General features: G+C 57.1%; 2 protein-coding genes across 8 annotated transcripts in view; both read right to left on the reverse strand.

The window, feature by feature from the left end:
- The window catches only part of AP2M1 (adaptor related protein complex 2 subunit mu 1), a 28204-nt gene extending 23842 nt beyond the window's left edge, over positions 1-4362 (reverse strand). The window contains exon 1 of one of the 2 annotated variants that reach the window (XM_068692952.1): positions 4215-4362. The gene's annotated coding sequence lies outside the window, so the exon portion shown is untranslated. Of the gene's footprint in view, positions 1-4083; positions 4128-4214 lie in introns of those variants that run through there. The other variant, XM_068692953.1, reaches the window with a different exon arrangement.
- Positions 4363-4824: 462 nt separating this feature from the next.
- The window catches only part of DVL3 (dishevelled segment polarity protein 3), a 29609-nt gene continuing 7596 nt past the window's right edge, over positions 4825-26837 (reverse strand). Inside the window, exons 2-17 of one of the 6 annotated variants that reach the window (XM_068692946.1) lie at positions 16344-16413; positions 13187-13308; positions 12680-12786; positions 11981-12116; positions 11623-11716; positions 11180-11249; positions 10725-10864; positions 10450-10526; positions 9907-10019; positions 9539-9589; positions 9267-9416; positions 8308-8439; positions 7917-8084; positions 7152-7364; positions 6465-6863; positions 4825-5996 (exon numbers count right to left, since the gene is read on the reverse strand). In XM_068692946.1, the coding sequence (XP_068549047.1) occupies positions 5965-5996; positions 6465-6863; positions 7152-7364; positions 7917-8084; positions 8308-8439; positions 9267-9416; positions 9539-9589; positions 9907-10019; positions 10450-10526; positions 10725-10864; positions 11180-11249; positions 11623-11716; positions 11981-12116; positions 12680-12786; positions 13187-13308; positions 16344-16413 (2074 nt within the window). In that variant the 3' untranslated portion in view covers positions 4825-5964. Of the gene's footprint in view, positions 6864-7151; positions 7365-7916; positions 8085-8307; positions 8440-9266; positions 9417-9538; positions 9590-9906; positions 10020-10449; positions 10527-10724; positions 10865-11179; positions 11250-11622; positions 11717-11980; positions 12117-12679; positions 12787-13186; positions 13309-16343; positions 16414-26837 lie in introns of all 6 variants that reach the window. The other 5 variants (XM_068692947.1, XM_068692949.1, XM_068692950.1 and 2 more) reach the window with 5 other exon arrangements.

Consider the following 26837-nt stretch of genomic DNA (forward strand, 5'->3'; position numbering starts at 1 on the left):
CATGTCAGACCGAGCCCCAGCAGCCAGCCAGCTACAGACCGTGACCACGGGAGAAGGAAAAACGCAATAAAAGCATGGTACCTCAAAAAGGCTTTTGTCTACCACAGATGGTATCAGAGATGGTTATCACAGACAGAAAATGCTCTGTTTATTGGGCCTGACCTACAGCCAGTCCCTTTTTGAAAGCCGTCAGACTTTGCCCTTGCAGACCTGCACCGTGCCACGCGTTAGGAATGTGTGCGTGCGGTCAGGAGAGCAGGCTCAGCACAGCCACATCCTGCTGCTGGGCTGGGAGCTGCCCAGGGGGATGCACTAACCCGGTGCTCAGCGAGCAGGGTTTGGGTAATTCCCTCCTCAGCACACCAGGGGCCCAGCCTTTACTTGGATTCCAACTTAGTACAGTTGTAGAAGTGAACATACAGCACAGAGCCTTCGTAGACTAAAGAAGGCAGGTGTGGGGAAGGGACTGACAAGCATGGTTTGTTCCCTCTGCAGCAGTTTTTTTCCCCCAACAATTCTGGAAACATGACACGGAGGAAGGATCATTTCTCCAGTCCTTGTCCAGTGAGTAGGCCTTGCATTTTCTCTCTGCCCAAGAACCAGGAGTAAGAGAAGCACCACTTCAGTACCGTGGTCATCGATCATTAGGGAATGAAGGACAAGCTTGAGTTCCAGCCTAAATCCCAGATGTATGCAGACATTCAAACAAGTGAAGTCCCAAAACCTGAAGTGTTGAAGTGACACCACAGAGCCCATCAATCCTTCCTGCGCCAGCCAAACAGCGCTAGCTTCAACCCACACTGCAGACTTCGAGCACAGCTGTCTGCCTTTTGTAACTGTATTTGCAGAACCGAGCACTAAAAAGCTGATCTGCTCCAACTCACTGCTCAGGAAAAATAGCAAATTGCTAGTGGAATGAGGCAACACGCCTGCAGGAACTGCAGTCTCACGTCCAGGCAAGAGATGCTTGCTCTAGCCCTAGAAGAATGAGGCACTGGCTGGAAGAAACACGTCACTAGCAGCGTGCCTACAGCCTGGAGTCCTGTAGCAGTACACAGCCACCATGCAACATGAGCATCTATTGGTATTTTTTGCCACAAGGAAGAGTGAACGCAGCTCTCTGCAACACCCCAACAGGTTCCCTTCAGCACAGTCAGCACCCACTGAGTTCTCCATCCATTTTAAAGCACACCTTTAGGACCAGCTGTATTTATGTCCCTGTGCGTTTGGTACTCTCACCAAGACCCAAGGGACTTTGCTCAGGACCCAGCCACTCCGGGCTGTGTCACTGCCACTGCAGGGTGAGGAGTTTCCTCCCAGCACAGCCACCACTCAGCTTGAAGGAGAGCAGAGGACAACACTTATTCCTCTACACGATGCTTATTCCTCTACCCTACACAGCACGGCTGGGGAGCAGCAATCACAAGTCAGCCAATAAGCTGGTGTAAAACAACCAACCCCTTTAGCAGTCTATTAAAAGAAAGTTTGGGTTCTGACTTACCAGCAAGTAAGCCCGCTGTGCATTAATGAGCTTACCCAACTAAGCAGTTCAAGGTACATTAGCTGCCTCAGCTCACAGCCAGGAAGAAGCCAGCGCTCACCCAGAGGACTGAGGGCAAGTCAACTGCAACCATTTCCGCATTCCCAAGTCACTATGGCCTTGGACAAGTGACAGCAGTTGAAGCAGGAGGGGGATTAGCCAAGATGCTCGGGCAAACTGGAGTTCCTTAGGAAGCCGATCCTGCCAGGCTGGCACTGGTGTTATCAAACCAGAGGCTTAAGGCTTACATCGATGTCACCACCCCAGCAGCTAATCCGAGCGCCTAAGCTTTGCTCTGAGGGTTGCATTAGCCACCTTCCAGGAGGCCACTGGCTGCGCCTGGTTTTAAAGAGTAGCTGCAATCACTTCATCCTGGGGAAGACAGGCTGCGTGATTTAATTAAGAGGCATACCGCGAGCTAAAGAGCTACCGAGATAAACCCATCAGATTCAGAGGAACTGTTCCTATTTTAAACCCAATCCCATAAATCCCCACAACTGGTGGGCAGCGAGAGAAGCACGTTCAGCTCCTACCAGGCTGTCCTCCTACAGCCTGTTTCTGGGTGCCATGCAGCACGCAGGCAGTCTGGTGGGCAGCAAGAGAAACCCTGACAGGAAAATGTGGCCAGCTCCCTTAACGCCACCGAAACTGCGTTTAACACACCCCTCTGCCTTACTGGAGTCCAGCCTTATCTGAATAGCCCCAATTACTTCTTCCACCTCTAGTGGCTTTGTTCCAAGGCAGTTTTAAAGTCAGTCTGAAGCAGTTTCCATTCTAGAAGTCTGAGCAGTGGCTTCTGTTCCATTCATCTTCTAACTGAAAAGGCTGCAGATATGAGCTGTAGTTCACCACAGACCACCAACAGCCTAGGTGCCTCGACCTGCCAACGTACCTCTTTCTGCTGTTCCTGTGGGGCAGGTAACTGCCTTCCACATTCTGTGCCTCAGCCTGCAAGCTCCTAGCTAAGCTGCCAACCTGCTGAGATGGAAATAACATTGCTTATTCACAGCTTTTCGTTCTGCAGGTCATCCTCTAGAGAAAAGCAGCTGACTCCACCTGCTATACGTTGGCACCCTAGGCTGCATTTCTGGCCATCCTTGCATCTACGCCTAAGAACATCCTTAAAATACACCAACAGCCATTATAAACTCAGCAAACTGATGGAAGGCGCTGTGCTGTGCTAGATAGTCTTGTCGCATCCCTGCGCCAAGTGATAATGCCAAGAAAAGTTTAACTAGGGTCAGTCACATGAAGTTTCTTTACAGAAAGAAATTTTGTTCACTGATTGTTCCCATTCCTTGAGGAGAGAAGCCAAGATACTATCAACCCCCAGAGAGCATTTCCTGTCATTTGTGCTTCAAAAAACTGGAGATGCAATTCTTTGCAGCCTCAAGACTTAAAAGACTAAAATTGTGTTATCTCAGGAGGAGGGGAGAAGCCAGCCATAATACCCTTCAAGGATATCTCAAATGCTCTCCCTGGAAGGAAATATGGCCAGCCCGCAGCCCAAAGAACGCCGGGTACCTTGTCACTAGATGTCAGTAACATGGCACTTCCTACAGAGGAGAAACGATGCCTCCCCTCTGACAGGGAAAATATGGAAGCAGGCAGCTTGGCAGCATCTCATCAGGCTGGTGGTTGTCCCTGCAAGCAAAACTCACAGGGACGAGCCCAGCTTTTACTAGAGAAAAAAGCAGTAAGCACAGTTCTGACAGCAGTCACATCGCCCAACAAGCATCGTGCCCACAGGAGCCCAGATGGGCTTAGAAATCCATAACGCCCAGACCTGCGAGTCGCCAAAACCATCCAGACGTGCCTATCTGGGAAAGTTCCAGGCTCAGATTTTGGCAGCCGCAGGCGAAAACTTCCCAGCAGCTTTGTCATACTAAAGCAAGCAGGGAACAGCTCTCGGAAGCACGCAGCTGAGAGGGAGAAGGCGAGATGAAGAGAGGCATTTCCTACCGGGGAGAGAAATCAGCTGCAGCAGGACGATAAACAGAGGCTGCGCTTCCTGCAGCCTCCACAGCCCAGGGAAGGGAAGAAAGGATGTGGGGAGGCAGCGGGGGAGCTGCTGGAGCGGGGACCGCTCGGTGGGCTCTCCACAGAGGAAGGCAGAGGCTGGGAGCCGTGCCCCAGCTAATTCGTGTGGAGAAACCTGAGGGAAATCCCTGCCCGGCCCCGGCCCCAGCCCTTTGCTCGGGCTGCCCGAGCCTCTCAGGGCTCCTCCATCCCCACCCGCACCCAGCCCGGCCCGACCACCGCAGCGCAGCCACCAGACGCCCCCGCGCAGCCAAAAATAATTAAAAAAAAGGCAAAAAACGGGCAAAAAGCGGATCTAGGCTGGCGAGGCCGGGGTCACGGCGCAGCCCCTCGATGACAGAGAGCCCTCTCGGGGGAGCCCCACCGCCCTCCCCCAGGGCACAGCCCGCCCGGGGGGCGCCCCCAGACCCCCCTGAACCCCCCCGAGCCCCCCTCAGCTCCTGCCAGCGCCGCGGGCCCGCAGCCCCCCACCCCCGGCGGGCGCTGAGGGAGCCGCCACCCACCATCCTCCAGCCACCCCCCCGGCTCCGGGCGATGCAGCGAGACTCCCCGGTGCAGAGAAGCCGCCCGAGGGGGATGAAACGAGCGGCTCGGCCCCTGCAGAGCGCGGAGCACCGGCGCGGAGCCCCCTCACCTGCCGCCGCCCGCCCGCCGCTCTGCCGCCCAAGATGGCGGCCGCCGCCCCCCCCCGCTCTCCTCAGCGCCCCCCCTATCACTGCAGAGCCGCCTCCGCGCATGCCCCGCCCGCGCCCCGCCGCCAGCGCGCATGCGCCGAGGGCAGGGCGGGCGGCGGGGGCGGGCGGCTCCGCGCGGTGCCTGCTGGGAGTTGTAGTCCTGTGGCGGGGGCGGGGGGGTGGAGGGTGGGCAGCGCCCGAGCGCCCCCCCCCCAAAGCAGTGTGTCAAGGGGGGGCTGCCCCCAACCCAGAGGGGCTGGAAGGCACCGTGCTGCTGGTCCCCGTCGCCCCCCGTGGCGATGAGACCCCCCCCCGGGGCTCGCCTTGTCCCCAAAAGGGCAGCCAAAGCCTGCCTGAAGCCCCCCGGGAGAGCCCCACAAAATGGGGGACCCCACAGAAATGAGGGACCCTACAGAAATGGGGAGACCCCACAGGAAAGGGGGTACCCCACAGAAATGGGGGGGCCTCCATAAAATGGGGGACCCAGGGAGCCCCGTCCCGCTGGGAGCTGGTTGTGGAGAGGACACGGGAAGGAGTGCAGGGGAAAAAAACACCACCACAAAGCAGGAGTCCAATAAAACTATGTTTATAAATAAAAACAAGGAGGTTTGGATTCGTTCGTATAAAACCCAGCGGGCAGGCAAGGGAGCGAGCGGTGGCCGGGGAGGCTGCTGGGTGGCATTAGGGGCGAGGGGGGGGACAGTGCCACCCCGGGCCGGGTGAGCTGACCCCATGGGGACAGGAGGGGCTGCAGGGGGCAAAGGGATGGCACGTGAGGCTGGCTGAGGGGTCGCGGGCACGATGTGGGCCCCACAGGAGCAAAATACGCGTCGTCTCTGAAGTATAAAACTGCAAACACGAAAAGACCGAAGGAGGCAACGCGCGCGGATGGGGGTTGTGGCGCCGAGCGGAGCTGAGGGTAGCGACGTACCGAGCTGGGCCCCCGGCCCCTCTCCTTCCCACAGCCCAGCAGAGAGAAGAGGAAAGGCTCCAGGATCCATGAGAAGAAGGAAGAAGGGGAGCAAGCGGACTCGCCTCGCTGCCTGCACCCTTTCGCTCTAGGCCCCAACCCAAAGAGCTCCCCCCGGGTACCGTAGGCAGGGGGGAGCGGGGCAGTGCCAGCCCTGTCCCTCCTGGCAGACAAACACGGGGGACCTCCACATCCCCCAAAAGTGTGACAGCGAACCCTCGGTGCCCTCCCTCTCCTCCTGGCTGCACCCCGGGTCTCAAAGAGGGCACGCTGCCTGGCAGGACTGAGGCTGGGCATAGCTGCCCGAGGGACAACCCCTACAAATGAGGGGCAGCAGCAGCCTGGGCAGCAGGGCAAAGAGTAGGGTGGAGGCTGAGGTCCCTGTAGAGGATCCCTCAAGCCGGGCAAGCTTTCACCCCCACAACCCCAAGCCACACAAGACCCACAGGGCAGCGCCAGGCAGGGACCTGGCCCAAAGGGGAGGCAGGAAGGCAGGGGCAGCATCTCTCCCCTCCCCGGAGGCACTGAAGCCCTGGAACATTCACGCGTTGGCCAAAAGGCAGCTACAGAGGGATTTAAAATGCACGTAAGGCCGGGCCCCGCTCCCCTCTCAGGGCATCTTCCGCTAGGGGGAGAAAAGCAGCCATCTTCAGCGCCATGCGCGCCCAGCGCCCTTGGAGCTCCGTGTCCTTCTGTCGGGCCACGCCACGCTCCAGCTCTCCCCCCTGCGGGCGGCAGGCTCAGAGAAAGTCAAACACCCCGTAATTCTTTGCTGCTTGATAGAAGAAACACAAAAGGGTGAAAAGAAAGAAGAGATGTTTAGGGCGGAAGGACCGAGAGGCGGCAGCGACACACGGGCAAGCAGCACAGGGCGCCGGGATGGATGCGGATTAATGGGGTTAGAGAGGACGGCAGGAGGGAATTACCATCGGCAATACACAAGTCTGGTGGCGGGATGGGCTGGCAGCGCTCAGCAGGCCTGCCAGGCCCGTCCACCCCGCTGGAGGAGGGATTAGAATCAAGGTTTAGTTCCATTTATTTTTTTTTTCCCTTTTTTTTTTTTTTTCTTTTAGTTATCAAGACCAAAAAAAAAAAAATCCCAAAAAAAAAACAAGGGGTGAAGCCAGGGCTGGTCCTAGGAGACAAACGACGGGGACGGAGGTGGGGTGGGGAAGGGGAAAGGAGGGGCAGCAGACAGACAGGGGACGGGCGCTTCACATTACATCCACAAAGAACTCACTGGGGTTGCCCATGGCCATTCGGAAGGACTGTCTACTGGCTGTCAGTTCGGGGGGCACAGAGGCCAGGTCACGGCCCGGCGGCGCCCCGGGGGGCCCCATGGCTGAAGGCGGTGGTGGCATCAGCAACATGGGGGGGCTGAAGAGAGGGGGGAGGCCGGGCGGCCCGTACGACTGCTGGCTGTGGTGGCTGCGGATGCTGTGAGCCAGGGAGTGCTGGCTCCGCTGGCTGTGCTGGCTGGCGGGCACCGAGCGCTCGCTGGCCGCGCGCTCCCGCCTCATGCTGCTCCTCGTGGTGTGGTCCGACTCGCTCCCGCTGCCTCCTGACTTGGACTCCCCGGTCTTCTCTCTCTCCTTCCTCCTCTCGCTGCCGCTGCGATTGGAACCGCTGCTCCGGCTCCCTGCGAAGCGCACGGGGTAATGTTAGGTGACGGCTCTGGGAGGCCAGGAGGAAAAAGGAGCCTCCTCGGGGCAGGAAAGGATTATGGCACGCTGCAGCGCAGCCCCTGCTCTCACTCTGTGAGTTTTGAGTCCCGTAACCCTCCTGGGATGCACCTAAATGCAGGCTTTTACTCTCACTCCCACCACGCACAGGGGTTTGTCTAAGGGAGCCATCTTATCCCGCTGTTACCCTGTACTGAACAAGGCATCTGCCCAAAAAACACAAATTTTTGGTCCTTTTCACTCACCTTCACTGTGCTGGCTGCCCGCACTGCCCCCTCCGTAGCTGTAGCCTGGGTCAGGGAAGCCGGGGTGGGGGTTGTAAGGGTGAGGCGGTGGATACTGGTACGGGAAAGCCATAGGCCAGGGGGCGGCTCCTGGGTGTGGGAGCGGAGCCAAAGTGTCCTGATCGGAGGCACCGCTGGAGCCGTCGTGATCGTGAAGGGACAGGTTAGCCATGTCTGCAAGACAGCAGAGGAGAGGGTTAAGCCAAGGGTAAAGAGCCACGTGTGATTAAGAAGTTCTGTGTCCACCCTAATGGGGATAACGAGGGGGTAAAGCAAGGAGATGAAAGAAGCTGGCACTCTCCCTGCTTGGCCATATAACCATTTGTGCTTCCCAGCTGCACAACAGCCAGGCTGGGCAAGGCTGAGCTGTCCCTGAAACTGAGAAACCACCTTGGTGGGCAAGGACCTGCCAATTACTCCCCCCATTCCTCTTATTTCGGTGGAACCCATGTTTCTGAGCACCAGCCTCTTGCCAGCGCTGGAAGTTCAGAGCCTGAAAATGGTCAGAAAAGACTTAGATTCTGCTTTGCCCAGGTGACAAGGTACCAAAGCAGGTGACATTGTCAACACTGCTTCCAACTTCACAGCTCCAGCAGCATGATAAAGGAGCTGGGATATTCTTCATCACACTCTGCCAGGGTCTGCAGAACAAGGGGCCCAGTAGGACCCTGTCCTGCCCCCATCCTCTCCCTCCCACCCATTCCAGAGCAGAGCCCAGTTCCATACTTCCACAGAGGTCCCCGAAGATGTAATAGCACTGCTCGGAGAAGGTGATCTTGTTGACGGTGTGTCGGATGTAGCCAGCCTTCAGCAGGTTGCTGGCATATTTGCGGGATTCACGACGGTCTGTAAAGCCCTCCACGTGGTGATACAGCCAATCCACCACATCCGAACCTGCCACCGAACATCAGAGTTAAACACAAGAAGGGAGAGGAAGGCAGTCACCCTCGAAGCAGTGGGCCACATCTAGCCGTGACAGCCATAGGTTCAATTTGTGACCCTGGCCTGATTAACAGGCAGTTTTCAGTGAGGAGATGCTCCTTTCATGAGCATTTGCTTGGGAAGCAGGCCACCCACTCCCCGCCTCTGCTGGAGTTGGAAAACAGCTTTCTCTTACCGATGAAAGCATTGGGGATGGTGATCTTCAGCCACATGCGGTCCCGCACCTCCAGGCCTGACTCTGGGGAGGCCATGGCTTTGACAATGGTGGCCATGTCGCTGTGAATGGACAGGTGAAAGTCATCGAGGCCTGTGGTGGGGACAAAGGGAAAGGAAGCCGAGATGAGAGGGGGGCAGAAAAGGCAACAGCACCACGTGGAAGAATCACACACACCGGAGGAATGGGTCAGGGAACAATACATCGCAGACAGCCCCAGGGGCATGCTGGCGTAACCCCCCTCCAGTGCTATCCTTCCCAGGCCAGATGTTTTTTTGCACAGGTCCTGTGCAAAACCCAAGCTAGAGTCTCCGTTCTCCCAGCCTGTCTCAAGCAGCTGAGATCCACAAGCTGCCAGCTGAGCCCACAGAGCCCAGCATGGGAATTCGTCGCTCCTCAAAAACTTAAAACCAACTCCTGTCTTTTTGCCTCACTTGAACTCTCTAGACCGTTCCTTCAGGGTTCTGCATGCTACAATCACCCAAAACCCTGAGAAAGGAACCAAAAGAGTCCTGCTGTGCTCAGCAGGCCCCCACCCCGCTGCAAGAGCCTCTCCATCCTGCCCTGGCTGTTGTCTGGGAGGGCCTTGCTTAATCCCTCTGGCCTCACGCTCTCAGCTGGTAACTCCCTGACTGCTCTCGGAGCCGTTTCTCTGCAGCTGCCACAGCTCCTGGATCGCATCCAGGATCTCCTACTCTCCTTAAGCAGAAGGTATGAAAATGTGGTCTAAATTCACCCAGCCAGAGCTCGCGTTGATCCAGGCACCTGCCTGGTGAGGGCTGCCTCCCTCCCAGTCCCTCGGCAGGGCAGACCTGGCCCGGCCCAGCTGTCCCCAGGCAGATGTATTGCTCCCCTCAGAGCACAGTGAAGGCGTGGAAGCCGTGCAGCGGGAGGAGCACGGAGGCACGAGAAGAACTTACGTTCGGTCTCTGGGATGGAGCTGGTGATGGAGGAGCTGGTGGAAGTGATTGTGCTCATGGATGGACTCATACCGTACGCTGGGTAGGTGCCAGTCATCGCTGCCGTGTGAGACACCCAGGCTGCCGGGTCAATGGGCCGGATGGGCTCACCTGCAACGAACAGAGAGTCAGTTAGCAGCTCTAAGAAATTCTTTCCTCATCAAATCAGCCTCTGGGGGAGGGACGGGGACTCAGCACAGCCCATTGCATCCCCAGCATCTGCCGGGACTCACCCGGATCGGAGCATGGAGAGTCTGGCCCAGCCCAGATCCGCTGGGGAGCAACTGGGAGAGAAAGAAGAGAGGGAGGGTCAGCAGGACAGGTGCAGAGGGAGAGATCCCCCTATGGCTCAGGGAGGGGTTTCTCTTTCCTCTGGCGCCCCGAGCAAGTGACCTCCCTGCCCCAGTGAAACGCGTCCCCAGCGTGATGTGGGAAAGAGGGCTGGGCTCGTGGGCATTTGGGCCTGGGAATTGGACATAGCAGCCTCCCTAGAGGAGAGCTGAAACCCCACCAAACCCCGATTCAGTGCCACAGGGAGTCACACACACACACAGAAGGAACAAGACAACAACCAAGTAAGTGCTTAAGGCAGGGCTCTCACATGAGCTGGGCACCAGCGTTAAGGGTGGGTCAGCTATCCACTTACTCCTGGGTAACGAGAAGCAGCCTCGGGGGCTGGGGTCCCAGCACTTGGCCACCGTCAGGGTGATGGGCCTGCAGCAAAAAGGCACAAGTTAGAACAAGAGCCTGGTGAAACAAAGCCCTCCGTGACCCACTGCAGTTGCTGTATGCTGGCTCTCTCCTGCCAGATGGGGAGAAGCTGCCAGTACAGCGTCCTTGTCCCTCCCCAGCTACAATTTTCCTCAGAGGCATGGACAAACTGGAGCAATAACCCTCCTGTTAGCCAGGCTATGCAAAAAGATAATACAGTATACCCAGAAAAAGGGACCCCAATTTGTCACCACTCTGTCGGCTGCAATTCCTGCTTTGGGTATGAAAATCTAGGAATCAAAGCAAGGCCAAAATCCTAAGTTCTGGGTTCCTGCACACCTGCTGGCAGAGGTGGCTGGAAGACATGATTTGCACGCCCCAAACACACCCCACACAGCTGCCTACGGAGGTAAGAAACAGCCTCGGTACCTACCCCGGCTTGTGCACGATCTCCCTCAGCACCCGCACAGCATCATCGTTGCTCATGTTCTCAAAGTTGATGTCATTCACCTGCAAACAACACCAAGGGGTGAGTCCCAGAGATGCGACCAGAGGCTGAGCTCCCCGCTCAGCTCAGCAGTGACTCAGCTTCCCTCTGCCAAGAGCAGCTTCCTGGGTTTTAGCCTGCCAGAGCGCGCAGGGAGGCTTCTGGGTCTTTTCTTGCTGCTCTCCCAGCCTCAAAGATGGAAGCACGTGGGCGTGAAGTACCTGCAAGAGCATGTCTCCTGGCTCAATCCTGCCATCAGCTGCCACAGCACCGCCCTTCATGATAGAGCCAATGTAAATGCCTCCGTCCCCACGTTCATTGCTCTGTCCCACAATGGAAATGCCCAGGAAATTGTATTTCTCTGCAGGGATGGAAAGAGAAAAGAAGTAAGACACCAGAAAGCAGCAGGCACCAGTTAGCCCTAACTTCAGATGAACCACGTAGTAATAATGGGCACTTGCACCCCTCTCCCTCCCAGCGAGACCTCCTGGGATGCAGAGAAGCTCTTTGAGATACTCTTTTTTTCTTTGAGAAGCTCTTTGCTTCAAGGCAAGCCACTTTCCTAAGGAACCCATCCCTCACACCTCCCCGTATGTGCTCTCTTCACCCCCTCCCCAGTTCCTTCTCCCCCACCCCACCTCGCCCTGGAAGGACTGCAGGCACAGCTCCCACTCACCCATGTTTAGCGTGACAGTGATGATGTTCAGGGACATGGTGGAGTCTGTGATGCTGCTGAAGGACGATGACTGCAACAGAAGTGAAACAGGAGATGTCCTATGGTGCCTTAGTACCATCCCAGCCCCTTCCACCTGCCCCCTGTGACACCACAGCCACAACCCACAACTCCAGCCTCATGCTGGGAGCTTTGCAGAGCTAAAGGACTTCAGCACAGCCCTTACGACCCTCCCACAGCCAGGTCTGTGGTCCCATTTCTTGGGCTACATTGGACCCACTGAAGGATCCGCAGCATTTTATGAAATCTCACTGCTTGAATTCAACCCGCCCACAGCAAACCCAGCTGTATCCCTGATCAGCCCTGGAGCACTAAGTGGAGAGATCCACCAGGCAGCCCACCCTGCCCTGCACAGCCCTCCCTCGGGATCCACAGCCCCATGGTACCCGCTCAATGCGTGGAGCCTTCTGTTTCCGCCGGCGTCGCTTGTGCCTCCTCATCAGACGGGAAGCGCTGCTTTGCTCTGTTGAACTGCTGAACCTAGAGGCAAAAGCCAGAGTCAGCTCTTCTGCTGCTGGGGTGGTGGCAGAAAGTCACAGAAAGACACAGAAAAGGACACAGAACAGAGAGCTGCAGGGGAAGAGGAGAAGGGCATGTTTGTGGGGGATATGCTGGGTGAGCTCTGAGATGACAGCAAGCCTGAGTATGGACGCAGGAGCCTGGAATTTCTATGCCCTGCAATGGCATCTCTGTGCTGAGAGGCAGGGGGAAGCCAGTGTTCTGCCAAGATCCAAGCTCTCCTACCTGCTTGTGGAGTCATCTTCATCGGAATCGAAGAAGCTGGTGGTCTCCAGCTCACTGCTCATGAGCGTGGAGGAGCTTTCGTACCCGCCCAGGTCTCGGCGCCGCTCTCCCTTCACTGTACCGTTCACCCTGGGTGCTGTGAAACAAGACGACTCAGCGTGCTTGAGACAGACCACGGGGAAACATCCCCTTCCCCTCTGCAGGGCTCATGGAAACCTTCTCAGAATTAATCTGGCCATCAGACACCATCTAGAACAGCCAGGCTCTGAGTCCACCCTGGGATCAGATCCATTTTTTGTGGGTTACCAAACCTACCCCACTAGAGGATGGAGAAAAGGCTGATGGGCCATTAGGAACAAGGCTGCTAAAACTGCAGAAGACTGCTGCAGCTGAACTGAGGCAGAGCGAGGAGCAGCACAGCGTGACAAGGCTACAGCACGCTCCACTTGTCAACTAAGGAGTAAGGATATGCTGTCTCTGTCTTGCCCCTGAGACTTCTGCAGGAGATGTCTCCTTTGCCCCCAAGGGTTTCATCACCAAGCTCTGATGCAACACAAGGGTCACATCCTGCCTCCAACTTGAGGCTCTTCTGTGCTGGGAAGGATCTACAGAGCAGAGCTGCCCCGTGTCTGCAGCTCGTGCCCCACACCATGCCCCAGCCAAGCCCAGCAGAGCTCTTGCCGCGTTTCCAGCACTCACCATGCTCAGGCCCATCTTTCCGACGAGGTCGTTCCCTTTGCGATGACACCACTGAGTCTGTCTCTGTCTCGTTGTCCAAGTTTTCCCGACTGCCCCCAGTGTTAGGGCTGCAATGAAGAAAAGGAACAAATGTCCAACCAGGCCCAGCCTCAGCAGGCTCTCTCCACCAGCCAGCACGAGTCCCCAGCCATCGGTTATTTTCCCCTTCTGAGGGACAGGCATAGAGGTGGTGGGGAGCAATCACAGCGCACCTACGAGTGCAAGGGAGAGGACTAGGAGAAGCTGACCTCTCTGCCAGCTTCCCTGCACCACCTTCAGCACGTCCTTGCTCCCTGAATTACGCAGCTCCACCTGGAAGCTGCTCCCAGCCCCGCCACCCTCCCTGTGCTGGCTGTGATCCCTGCCAATTCGGGGAGCAGCGTCCCAGCCCTTGCTCTTCCCACCCCGCTTTACAGCAAAGCCACCACGGGTCCCGCAGGAACCGGGACAGGGGTCTGGGTAACTCACTGGAAAGAGGGGGGCCTGGAGTCTCCGATGCCTCCCGTGCGCTCCATGGACGGCGGCAGCTCTGTCTGGTTATCGGCACAGACCGACCCCGCGTCCGAATGGGATCCCTCTGCAGACACCAGCTGGGGGGACGAAACAGAGGATGAAATGGCTGAGGGAGGGTGAAAACACCTGCAGGAGTGGCCAGAGAAGCTGGCCGAGAGCCTGTCCGGCCCAGGATCCCGTCTCTGATAGTGACAGCAGCAGATGCCTGGGAATGGGTATGGAAAGGCCAAGCACGTAGCAAGGTTCTCCCTCGATCCTTTCCAGAATTGCTGTGTCTCGGCAATCCCTGAGCCAGCAGCGAGGCCCAGGAGGCTGACAGCCCTGCGCAGAGACCGACGGCACCTGCACACCCCCACGGCACAGCTCCTAAGCTCGGGTAACCTCAGCACGTGTCTTCGTGGCGAGGAGAGGATCCCCAAGCTCTGCCTCCATCGGAAGAGACCGCTACCGGTCATTCCTTCTTCCACTTCAACCAGCACAGCTTGGCCTGCAGGCCCTGGGACCCAGCAGGGCTTTCACATTCCCAGCCCGTGGGAGCTGGGGATAACAGCTCCACGCTGAGGATGGCTTTGAAATACTCCAATGTGTGTTTTTTTTTTTTGTTTTCCACAAGTCCTGTGCAAACTTTCAGCTTGTGCCCAGCTAAGCCACCTGGGCACTGCCTCCAGCCAGCTGCTGGGAGGCTCAGCGCTTTCCCTGGTGCAGAAACTCAAAAAATGGTCAAAAACCAGGAACAATTTCTACTGGCTGTGCTTTGAGGCAGCCCAGGCTTACCTACACGTGTCTCTGGCTCTCAGATAAACCACCACTTTCAGGGCTCAGGGAACAAGACGGAGCTTCTCCTGCAGGAATGGGCTCACCAAGGGGATGAAACTGCTCAGCTGAGCTCACGGGGAAGTGATTCCCCAAAATCACTCCTTATGCAGGTTTGCCCCCACCTCTGAGCTGCACCGTGCTGGGCTAATTCACATCGGGCAGGGCAGAAAAGCAACAAAAAGCCTTTTCTGTACAAGAGATGTTCAGGGACCTCCACAGCAGAGCTGACAGAGCCCAGAAAGGAGCCCTCCCTCCTTTAAGCCAGGGAGCAAGTCCCTGGGGAAAGGCTAGAGCTCAACAGCTCTAGCTCAACAGGAGGGACCCAACAGATCATCACGGGGCAAAGGGAGAACGCTCTGCTGCCGGGGAGGCGCTGGGAACAGAGACAGGGGTGCCAGGGAGACAGAGCAGCCCCGAGAAAGCCTCAGCCCAGGGAGCAGACAGGGCAGAGAGCACCCGGGGCTGACAAAAGCTGAGGAGCTCGTCCTGCAGGCCCCGGGACAAGCCCGACAGCTCCTGCCCTGCAACTGCCGAACCAGCTCTGGTCTCACACCCAGCTCAGCCTCCCTGCCTCCAGCGAGCCCCAGGCACCTTCCCAGGCCACATCCCACTCCCTGAGGGCCACGTCCCTGCTCCGGCAGCCACGGGGAAAGGAGATGCTGGAAGTGGCTGGCACTGCCTAGGGAAAAGTGATAATGCTCTGCGCTGGAGTTCAGACCAGGCAAATAAATCCGGTTGGAGAGAAGGAGCTGCAGGCAGCTGCCAAACAGCACCGAGGAGAGGAGAAGAGAGGAGAGGGGTGGTCCTGAGCAAGGGACTGATCCTGCCGTCCTCCTGGGGCTGGGATTTCCTCCAGGGAAGGTATTGACAACCACCCCACGCTCCTCCTGCCCCTTCCACCGTCAGGAAATATTTGCTCAGCCCCAAGCCCCTATCTCCCCCTCTAGCCAAACTTAGTACCGAGCTCCTAAAATAACCTCGTTCCAGCCTGTCTGGCACAAGCAAGTGCTTCCCCCAGCCCCAAAGCACTCACAGACAGGGAGACTCCCAGCAGGGAGAGAAAAAGGGTTCATTAGGGTCTCAGGGATCTCTGAGCCTGCTGTCACCCTTTGTGCAGGAGCGCTGATGGAAGCACAGACCCCGGGCACAACGAGCAGCCAGGGTTTCAGAGGCTGCTGCAGCAGCAGCGCGGTGCCCTGGCAGATGGAAGCACACCCTAATGGTCTGCAGGCAGCTCAGAACAAACCGTGCTGGGCCCGTGCCACTTGCACTGAGCCCTCGGCCCCAGAAAGCCACTGCAATGAGGGCAGGCAGCTGCATGGAGATGTGAAGCGCAATGAAAAGCATGCCAGGTTTAAAAAAAAATAAAGAAAAAGTGATGGAAATGGCTTGGAGCCTTTGGGATGCTCTGGCAGAGCACGTGAAAACAGAAATGGAGGAGTGGGGAGATGCCTGGGGCCGTGTCCAGGCCGTGCTGCCAGGGGTCCTACAGCCGCTAGAGGGAGGGCAGCGCAGCACGGCCGCTCCGTGCGGGAGCCTCAAAACCTCAGCACCCTCACTGCTGGTGAGACCTTGCTGTTTGATGCAGGGACAGAGGTAGTTAGGTCTCACCCAGCCCGATTTGCAAGAGGCTGGAGATTTTTCATTGTTTATGGGCTGTTTGTTGGCACCCAGGGCTTGGTTGTGTTCCTGGGGTAGATGCACACACGCTGATCAGCACAAACTGCAGCTCAGCAGCGGGGAAAAAGGGATAATGGGCCGTGGAAAACCAACACCCTCTCCTCCCCCAAACAGAGGGTCCCCGCTGGGGCCGAGGCAGGCATGCGGGCAGGGGGCAGAGCATGTGCATGGCACGGCACGGAGGGAGAAGCTTGTCCTGCAGCTGCCCAGGCAGTACCTTTAGTCTTCAAGGCAGCCAAATCCAGTCCGCTTCACCAGCACTAGAGTCACTTAAAGCCCTTTGCGCCAGTCACCGCAGCGGGACTTTCCTTGGGAAGCTGACCCTGCCGTAGGGGCACACGGGTTACAGGCTGGGACCACCACCTCTGACAAAAGCATCTCTTTACGGTGAGCTCTCCGCAGAGGCATCATCCCACGTCTTGCCCGGCCCGGGGGGACCCAGCAGCACGCGGCTCAGCCTCCAGCAGAGAGGCTGGAGCACGGTAATCCGCTCCATCAGCTTCCACGGCAGTCAGCACTCCGGCAGTGCAGAGAGGTCGCCGTGCTTTGCTTGGCACTACGCGATCACACGGAGGGAGGAGAAACAGGCAGCAAGGTAAGGAAGGGACTCGCTTACCCACGACACCACGCGGCCGTTGAAACAGGGCAGCTTGGCATTGTCGTCTGAGATTTCTTCTTTCACCACCCTGCGGAAGGGAGAGCAGGCAGTTAGAGCCGGAGCTTCAGTGGTTTTCCCCCTTTGAACGCGGGGTGCTTGTGCCCGACAACAAACAGCCTGGATTTGGGGGTGTAGAGAGGGGCTGCACGGCCCCTTCTGTGTCCCCAGCCACAACTGCCAGGCTGGAGGGGAGAAACCCAGGGCAGAACAGCCTCCCCCAGGTGCACCCAGCTGTTCTGCCCTCAGATATGTTAATCAGTCCAAAAAAAAAAGAATCCTCAGATCCGTATTTCCACCAGTTTGCTTATTTCCAAAGAAACACATAATTTGAACCTCTTTAGAAAGATCTGAAATCATCACAGCCTCTGCCAGAGCCTTCCAGCAGATGAAAGTGAAACGCATTAAACACGCTGCCTCCCAAATGGTACTGTCGCTGTTTAATTACATACATCATATTTCAACATCCCATCGAGCTTTATAGTTGTGCCACAGTGTCATCTTCCTGCGTTACACAAACAGCCTCTTCGCAGCGAAGGGAGCTCGGAGATTTCTCTTCCCCCAGCACTAAAAACATCCGCTCGCTTTGAGGATGAAATTCCTCCCAGTTTAAATATCGCTAGGCACCTAAATAAATTCTCCCCCAGTGAGTACACAGTTAAAAGCAACTTGTAAATGCAGCAGATGCAATTAATACCATCTCTGATAAGTTAAATTTAATGGCAAAGGAGGCTTTTTGAGCAAGCTCCTGTTCCTTTATACTCAACTGACGACACTTCAAGCATTTTTATTCAATGCAAAAACAGCTTACAGATTGGGGTATTTCTTAAATTCAAATTCCAAATTATATTTAAAGTAGTTTGATGCATTATAGCTAAAGAAAGCCATGGAGTAACTAAGCAGTGCGTGGATTATGTTCGGGGGAAAAAGAATCCAAGAGAAAAAGGAACAAAAACTAGAGGAGGAACGTGAAACAAAGGGGAATCGCATCTTACAAAAGCAGCAGAGCGTAAGGGACAGCGCACAGAGGTGGGATCCCATCAGCAGCTCTCAAGGTCCCCAAGCCAGTCCCCAACTCACGGAGGATCGACGAGGACGCAGCTGTGGCACCCGGAGCTGTGACCCATCGCCCCGACGGCCCGGCCACTGCCGCAGGGGCTCAGCACGCCGGCACCCGCAGGACCTGGTGCCGGGCTCCCCGCTGAGCCGAACAGTCGCCGAAAACGGGGCAGGAAACCTCGCCGGGGCACCAGCAGAAGGCAAATGAACCAGGCTCCAGCTGCCGGCCGCGGGGAGCAGCCTCGCCCCACCCTGCCAGCCCCACGGGTTGCGCAGGCTCGGCAGAGCGGTGTCTCCGGGCTGAGAAGGAGCAGGCAGCGGGGGCTCACCAGCCCTGCCTGAAATAGGGGCTGCCAAAGGGATGGAGAAGCCCCCAGGAGGGAAGGCCAGGGGAGAAGCTTGAGCTGTCCATCCCCATTCCCAACACGGGTGCCATTTTCTCCTCCAACAAGCGGGGAAAAGCAGGAAAGGAGCAGCGAGGCTGGATTAAAACCCCGCCACCCCAATGTTCCTTCAGTATCCCTGTGCCAGCCTCTTCCTGAAGCCCCGCGGGCCAGGCTGAGCACCCAGCACATCCAGGCTCCCCCTCAGCCCCGTCCCCGGCGGCTCCCAGGCCTTCCCAAGGCAGCCGTGCTGTCGTCTCCTCGCTTCCCAAGGCACGCACCCTGGCCTGGCCGCGCTCGCATCCATTCATGCTGTCGCCAGTAGCCTGGCCTGCGTCCAATTCCTAGAGAGAGAGCTTCAGGCAGGGCCAATTCCCAGCGCCGCACGCTGCTTGCTCCGGGATGCACGGCCCCGTCTGTGGGCACTGGGACAGGGTGACACAGTTGTAGGGTCGGGGTGACCAACCCTAGGCACAATGGAGCCCTTCCTCCTGCAGTGGGGACAAAGGAAGCACCCCCAGTCCCCTCCTGGCCAGGACCACGGTGCCTGATGGAGAACAAGCAGCTCCTGTCTGAGCACGGGTGGCTTGTCGTTCCCATTACCCCACTCCTACCCCAGACAGCCCCAGGGTCAGTTCTCTCCCCTCCTGGCCCCACAAAGCACCCCTTTTCCCCCCCCGCTGTGCTGTTTATCACCGTGGATCCCAACGATTTCTATATTTAGACCCCGCAGGGCAAAAGCTGATAGCGCTGGGCTGGGGTCGGGCACATGCCGAGCTGCAGTCTCTGGGCAGCTCTGCTCCCGTCCGTCAGCACTCCTCGCGCCCTGCCGAGCTATTCGTGGCCGGCATTCCTCGGCCGAGCCCCCGCCTCTCGGCACCCCGCTCGAGCCACGCTTCTGGCACCAGCAGGACTTCAGGTTCGCGGCAGGAGCCGGCGACCGAGCAGCCTCTGGGGGAGCTGTGCGCGGTGCCACGTCTCTCCTCCTGCATGGGGAGGCAGCCATGTGGGGAAACCTCCCTGCGATTCTGCTGGGAAGAGCCCTCCGCTGTAGGGTCTGGGCATGGGAAGCCCGAAAGAGGAACCCCAGGAGACATTCCGGCTCTTTTGGATCCCTAAAAACCTCTCCTTTTGGGCATGAGCCCCCGCGACCCAGGGAAAACATCTGCCCAAAGCTGATTTCAGAGGGACTACTTTGAGTTTGCCATCCATCACAATGGTTTCCCATTTCCCCACGGGTTCGCAGCCCTGCCGGGGGTGTGCGTAACGTGGCAGGGAACAGAGGGCCAGCGAAAGCTCCCTGCTGGAGGGAGGCAGCCTGAGCACGGCCAGGGCAAGCCTGTGTCCGACCTCCCCTCGGCAGCAAAGCTCCGCGCCGAGCTGCTGTGCTGCTGGGCGCCCGGCCCGCAGCCCCAACTGCTCATCTGCATTGAATTTTCCAACAAAGAGACCTGCGGGAGGGAGGGAGGGAGAGAAAGAGAGAGAAAAGAGGGAGGGTTACTGCGAGGCAGGCCGAGTGGGCGGATGATTCAGCCTCCATCCCCAGTGACACGGGGGCGGCTGCGCGCGGGGCCAGGCCGAGGGGGAGGAGGGGACGAGGCTCTGGTTGCTGCGGGAGCCAGGCTCGGGGTTTTGCAGAGCATTGGTGAAAGGAGAGCGGGGCCTGCCAGGGCTGACACAAGCAGCACATCTGCTCCCATGCAGCTGGAGGGGGAAGGGCGGTGAGGGAGGGGAGGAAACCCAGCTCCGGCCCTCGCCCCATCCCAGCTGCTCCGGAAAAGCCAGCGGCTCCTCTCCCCGCGGGCTGGGAAGGTGCCACGCTGCCAGCTCCCCTCCTGCTCCGGCAAGGAGGACGCGGAGCCGGGCGGGTAGGCGCTGCCTTCTCTAGGGAGTCCCGGAGCGGCTCAGGAAACAAGAGGGTATTTGATAGCACACGGTCACGTCCTAGGAACGAAGGGAAGGTGGGGAAAGGGAGAGAGCGCGTACAGGAGAGAAAGGAGGCACTAAAAAACTGCCCTGGAGAATGCTGTGAGAGAAACCCCGGCCACGCAGAGGTTAGCAGCGCGCAGCTGCCGCGCTCCAGCCTCCCTTCGGTGGCCTCCAGCCCAGGCGAGGCTGCGGATACGAGGGAGCTGCGAGCTCCAGCCAGCTCAGGTCCCTCCTGAGCAGGGCCCGCCAGCCACAGCGGGGTCCTGACAAAGAGCTAAGATGGAGGAACGGCAGCTGCCGTGCCCGGGGAAGAGAAGAAAGCCTGGAGGCTTTCACAAAGGCTCAGGTGGGAGGGTTTGAGCCTCGGGCTTGGATGCACGCCGCAGCTCGGCAGCGGTCACTGCTGGCCTCTGGCAACTCCGGCCCCCAGATCCTCTACCTAAGGGGGAGGATGCTCAGAAAGGAGAATCGCAGGATATGGCAAGTCCTGCAACTCTGAAAAGCTGAATTTGGAGGTGGAGGGGGTGGGGGGGTCAGCACGGAGAAGCCGGAGAAGGGAAGCAATCCCTCCTGCACGTCAGACATCTTGATGGTGAGGATGAAAAGGAGCTTTGTTACCAGGGGAGGTGCAGAGGTTGAGAGCACAGCTAAGCAGTGACAACTTCAGATTAAAAAGAAGATCTAAAACGAGCAGAGTAGATAAAAAAAAAAGATCTGTTCCTTTGTTTAATTCAATTCTTTAAAAAACTTCACAGAACAGTGACATTTCTTCCAAGATCACAAAAAAACGAGATTCAGTGTTGAAGTTATCCTCCTCTTACAACCCCACAAAAGCGCACAGCTTACGTAGGCCACTCCTATGACCTTAACAGCCCCCATCTCCTGCACCCCACAGAACCACAGAAAGAATAAATAAATCAGGAGCCGTTCCTATCTGATAGCACAGGCTTCAGAGATTTGCACACCAAAAATGTGATCTCATTTTCCAGACCTGTAATACACACGCCTTAGGGCAGGGATGTCTCGTCTCCAAACGATTGTATAGATGAATGATGCCGAACAGTAAAAGGAAACACCTTCATGTGTTACTATCCAAACGTGAGCATCGCCCAGCTCTGGAGCAAAATCCCCCTCCTCTCCCTTCTTCAGGATTCAAAAGCTCTGCAGCCATTTCACCAGAAGAGAAAATTGGACAGGGCGATTCTCCAACAGAGCTGAGATTTCAGACGCGAACTATTCGCCTGTTAGACTAAGCCCAGACATGACACGTGCTTCCCGTGGGGATACAATCCCCTCAAGGGCTGCAGGTCCAACCAAAGAACACATAACGCCAGCGATCACACGTGTATCAGCGAGACCTTGGGTTTCACAGGCAAGCAGCACGCATCAAACAGGATTAGAGGATTTGAGGTGTCTGTCTCCGTAAGCCAGGCAAGTCTTCGGGTCTTCCTCGCCGTATTTTTATCTTCTGTGCAGAGGAGGAGAACGTAGGATCCAAGTGTGCAGTGCACTGGGGTGAGAAGGTCTCTCTCAGGGTAAACAGAGACTGTTGTTCCCCATTTTATCTTCCCTCCGAAATCCTCAGACATGGTGTTTTCCATCATGCCTTTATTTCAGAGCAGTGTAAGAAGGGAAACACAGATCTGGGGGTGTTTTAGCTCTGTCAGACCCCGCTCCCCAGAGGCATTCCTGCCTGCCTGTACACCCAACACCCCAGGTCCCTGTGAGAACGTGACCAACCTTGCAGCACCCTCTGTACTGTGGCTCTTTTCTAAGAAACACCAAGCAACTACCCTGCTAGCACAGCGATAACATGGCTCTGCACGGAGCAGGAGGTCACCTCTGCTCTCCTAACAAACCAAGGATGCTTTACAAGGATTTCTCAGGGAGCAGATCACGTTTCAAGCTACTACCTGCACTCCTCAGGAGCAGGGACACAGTGCCTAAGAGCAAAAGCACAGAATAGCCCGTCATTTTCAGCCTGTAACCAGCCCAGCCTCCCTCAACCCCACTCACCACTGCTGCTCCTAAGCCTCCCTGTGCACCCCAGAGCTTGCTGTGCTCTTCCCTTGATGGTCAACAGGACAGGGACCGAACAGACATCTAAGATGGCAACTGTTTTCCCCAAGATCTCCTAATTAACACACTGGATATACACCACAGCCCCCATATCCAGAAGATGCTTGGCTCCAGCCAGACTTGCGCTCAGTCACACAGGTGTCACTGGGTGGGGGACGACAGGACAGCCCTACTGCTCACCTAGCCCACGGACTGGGGAAGGAATGGCGCTTGGGAACGAGGCCTGCCGGGGAGCAGGGCTTATCAAAGCAAAGTTCCAGACTTGGATTTCAAAGGGAGCTGAAGGGCGGGCAGCCCCGTCCCGCCTTGATCTCCGCAGTGACCATCTGGCTGCGGCTCTGCTCTGCAAACCAGCCCGACGGGCCTCGACCCAGGGAGGGGGCAGCACCCCAGCTGCAGGAGGGAATTAATCCTATCCTGGGCGATGCTTCCAGCCCCCGCAGCCCCCAGAAGGCCATTCAGAGACGGCATCAAAGGGAGCCTGCTCCAGGCCCCTGAAGGTGCAGTGACACTTTCAGGCTCTTTGAATTGGAAATCAGGACAAACGGGAACTCCCAGCAGAAGCCCGGCCAGACTCCTCGCTCCGGTAGCTCCATTTCAGCTCCTCAGCAGCTCTGAGAGCTTGCCTACGCAGCATGGCACGAGGGTGCAAGGAGGTGCAAGGGCTCCTCGTGAGAAGGGCAGATCTGAGGTAAAATGTCCGCAGGAAGGACCTCAGGGGAGCTGAGACACCCCCAGGCAGAGCCGTGACCAAAAGTTGGGCTTGTGGTCAAGGTGGGACAGGAATCAGGCACAAAAAGGCCTCAGCTGGAAGGAGACATGTATGAAACAGGGCAAAATCCTGCTGCTGGCACTGATATCTCACACTGATGGCGAGGAGGAGGCTTGGTCTGTGCCACATCGAGCAGAGCCCGCCGCACGGAGCTGCGACATGGCTGACAGAAAGGACAGGGCCCGTGCAGAGGGGGGGACACAAAGGGCTCGCTGAGGGCAGCCAGCACAGCAGTCACAACACTTCTGTCGGTCACAACTCTTCTGTCGAGGCCGGAGAGGTTTCCCCAGGCCCCAGAGGGAATTCCCTGTGATTCTCCACAGCCGTCACCCGCCCCTCTCCAGCTAGAAAAGCAGCAGGCTCCCCGCAACGCCCAGGGACTCGGCACTATGGAGACGACCGTGCCCGATAACAAGGAGCTAAAAAGGGTCCTGGGGGGCTGTGGGGGGCTCAGCACGATGTCAGGACCTGCTGCTGCCACACGCAGGAGCAGGGAGAGGGGCACAATGCATGGGGGAGGCTTCTGTGTGCCCCATGAGGAAGGTGGGCCCAGGGCCTTCCTTTTCTGGCCCTCGGCTGAGGGACGCCAAGTCAGTCCTGCTTTTTCTTAACGGCAGGCAAAGCTCCTGCCAAAAAAGCGCTGCCGCTGTGGAATGTGCTGGGCTAGCAGTACAGCTCATTCCTGGAAAAGCATCAACTCAGCGGGAGAGCAAGGAGAGGAGAAGAGGGGAAAAACGGGGAGAGGGGGAGGGTGGGAAACGAGGTCTGAAGGCCTGGGCTCGCACACCTGGGGGAGGAAGGAGCTGCTCACCAGCACCCCCTTGTCCGGGCTCCCAGCACCGCAGCCCTGCCCAGCACCAGCCCCCTGCTCCCCCAGCACCTCCCTGCTGGTCCTGAGCAGGGCTGGAAAGGCACAGAGCGAGGCAGATGTCTGCGGGGAGGAGCGAGGTTCACGCCCCTGTCATGCTAACGATTTGTATTTAATGACACATCTCCCCTTGGAGGTGACAAAACAGCCTCCACACGTGTCCTGCCTTCAAGACATCAGCTCATGCTCCCCTCTCCTGGCACAAACAAGTGGGTGAGCTTCCCAAGGAAACCTGCCCAGCGTCCTACCTGGTGGGAAAAAGGGGCCTTGGAGGATAACAGATGATGGCTGCACCTACTGCTCACACCCAGCTGCACTACCAGCGGCAACATCTCTGCTAACTGGGTCTATCAGCCATACGGACAACCCCTATAAAAACACCAGGGAGTTAATAAAGCTCAAAACGTTAAGTTCTACCACAAAACATTTGCCAAAGACAATGAGAAGGTCTCACGCAAAGAAGGGCCTTTCAGAGCTGCAGCTGCATAGCAGCAAAGACAGAGCTTTGTCCCTGATCCCAGGCTATTGCAGTACCCTGAAGAAAGGGCAAGTAGTGGCACTACATCCCTCCGGCCCCAAAATGCTGGAAGCAGAGAGCATGAGGGGGGCTGAACGCTCTTAAGAACACTTCCGACCATCGCTAGGTCAACGACACGTGTCCTGTTCCTTCCTCACCTTCAGGTCCTGGATAAAGATCAAAACCTGAAATATTCACTTCACCACAAAATGGGGAAGAGCTTGCAGGGAAGAACTTGGAGAAAGCAAAGCATGAGAGCCATGGTTTAAATAACTGCTCTACTGGTAGAGAAAACCAATCCGAGGCAGAGGAAGGGTAGCTGTTCCACCTGGTCTCCTGCTTTTGACGCCATCAGTGCAGGGGATGCCATAAGAAATTCCCTGTACAGCCAGACAGGGAACAGACAATATTTCAGTAGCGCTTTATATACTTCATCTAGTTCAGCTAGTATCAATCCATCTTTACCGAACTCCTTTCGAGACGCAGGGCTGAACAACGCAATGAGCAGCTCCATCTCCCACCAAGCATCATTTACCAGGCCAGCAGCGCTTGTCCTGCAGTCAGCACCCAGCGAACAAGCACACACTGTTCAACTGCTGGAAGGAAACGACAAGATGCTCCCGTCCCAACCAAACCCAGCGAGTGCTGGCACACAACCCTCTCAACTAGAGGCCCAGACATTGGGTGACAGCTAGCTGTAAAGCAGGAGCCAATCAATTACTGCAAATTAAGAGGAATCTGATTAGCCAAGAAGCGAGGAAAATGTGAGCTGTCTCCACCCCGCTGCTGGTTTATTCCCCGCAATGGTAATTCCCGCTTCTCTTTCTTTTCCTCATGAAAGGCCTGGCCCACAGGACTCCTGACACCGGATGGATGTTCCCCTGGACAAGGCGATTTCCAGGCAGCCAGGAGACTTTTGTCTGCCAAGGACTCCTCCAAAGGAGCGTCAGAGGCTCGCTGACGCAGGGTGCAGGCCACGGTGTTGATCTGGAAGGAAGGCGTTTCTGCAAGCAGCGAGGCTCGTGCGTTTCAGCAGCCTGGCTGGAAGTGATGACTGGCATTAGTCAGGAGACCGTGTGAGGTGCCATGTACAGAAACCAGCCCAGATCCTGCCGCGACTTGCCTCCACACCAGGGATCAGCAGCCGTTCCAACAAGAGGATAACTTCCCCCACAGTGCAGAAGAGGACGGTGCTCTGCAGCACCACAGCAACGCGCCACCGCTGCGGGACGGAGGCCAGCCCAGAGCTGCTGCTTTTCTTTGACTGCAAATCCCCGGGCCTGACCTGCCACACACCATCCAAAACCTTCCGACAACTGCACCGCGGGCCAGATAATGGCCAGCCACCTCCAGAAGTCACCACATGTCTCAAAATGTTGGCTTGCAGAGGGTCCCGAAGTCAAGGCTGAGGGCTCCCAGGTCCTTCGAGGCTGGCGAAGCCACCTCCTGAAACTCCTACCAGGATGCCCAGGCTGGGAATAACTGGATTTATGTAACCTAAAGAGTTTGACATCATTCCACAGCTCCGTCTGGAAGGGAAATCATCTCACATGAGCCCCTTCAGGACCTAAAGGTGCATTTACCAGCTCCCGAAGACAACAGAAGGCCTGCCACAGGGGACTGATGTGCAGCTAGGGCCATGGAAATCCACCCTTCTTGGAGTCATTGAGAAAACATTCCAACGAGGGAGCACAATGCAGTGGCAAGACTTCCTGCACCAAGCCCCGGCACAGGTTTCCAGCACAGCAGGGCCCCAGCTGGGCCCACGGGCAAGTCTGGGTGAATGGCACTAAACTACTAAAATACTGGTTGAGCTAGGCAGGGCTGAAGGAACCGGGACAGCTCGTTAGCCGTATGCAAACTGCAGGACGGAGTTTGCATACCCATCACAGCTTCTGGAGGGGGGTGAAGAAAAAAAAAAAAAAAAGCTTCAATTTGAGAAGCTGCTGAGCCCTGGGGCCAAACACAGCAGCAGCCTTGTGCCCGGCTGATCCCGTCAGGCAGCCAAGCTACGCTTCTGGTCACGCTTCTGACACTGCTCAGTGCAGATCCAAGCCCGACCCGGGGGTTCGGGACACAGGGGACGACCGATTTGCTCATGGGCAGGGAGGCACGAAAGGACCGTGAAAGTCCAGCAGGTCAGAGCGATGCCCAGGGACAAGGACCAAGTCCTGTGGGCAGGCTGATGTGCCAGCACCAGCGTCCCCACTGAGATAATCCACGCAGAGCCACAGCTCCCAAAACACAGACCCCTCCGGCAGAGCCTCACCGTACCCCAGAAGCAGCTGCCAGCCATCAGAGGGGCCACGCAGCACGTGAATTCCCCTCAAAACACTAGGGGCAGTTCAAAAAGCAGCAGGAGAGCCTGCCCATGCTGCGGCCAGTGCCAGCTCTCCCAGAAACAGATCCCTGCTCCACGGCATGTGAGGAAGCCCTGCCCCTAACAGCTCCTGTCCTCTGCCAGGACCAGATTCCCCCTGCAGTCGCCACTCCCAGGATCTCTTCTTCCATAGACAGAGCAGAGGAGGGTACCCAAATGCTGCTTCTGCTGCCTTCAATAGTTATTCTGGAAAAACAGCACCTCTGGCACGTCTCCTTCGATAAATAACTGCCACAACAATGACGGCAGCCCCAGCCCTCTGCTGCGGCGTGGGATTACACGGCACAGGAAGGGCAGCATCAGGCATCTCTGCCTGCCAAAGCCTCCAGAGAATTTCAGCCCGTTCCTGCACGGGCTCGATGTTATTGCTACAACAAAAACAGCAGCGATGGAAACAAGTGAAACCGAGAGCCTCAGAGCAGGGACTCAGGGAGACACAAACGCTGCAGCTCGGCAAGCTTTCCAAAG

The sequence above is a fragment of the Anas acuta genome, chromosome 9, assembly GCF_963932015.1.
Source record: "Anas acuta chromosome 9, bAnaAcu1.1, whole genome shotgun sequence".
Taxonomy (NCBI): Eukaryota; Metazoa; Chordata; class Aves; order Anseriformes; family Anatidae; genus Anas; species Anas acuta.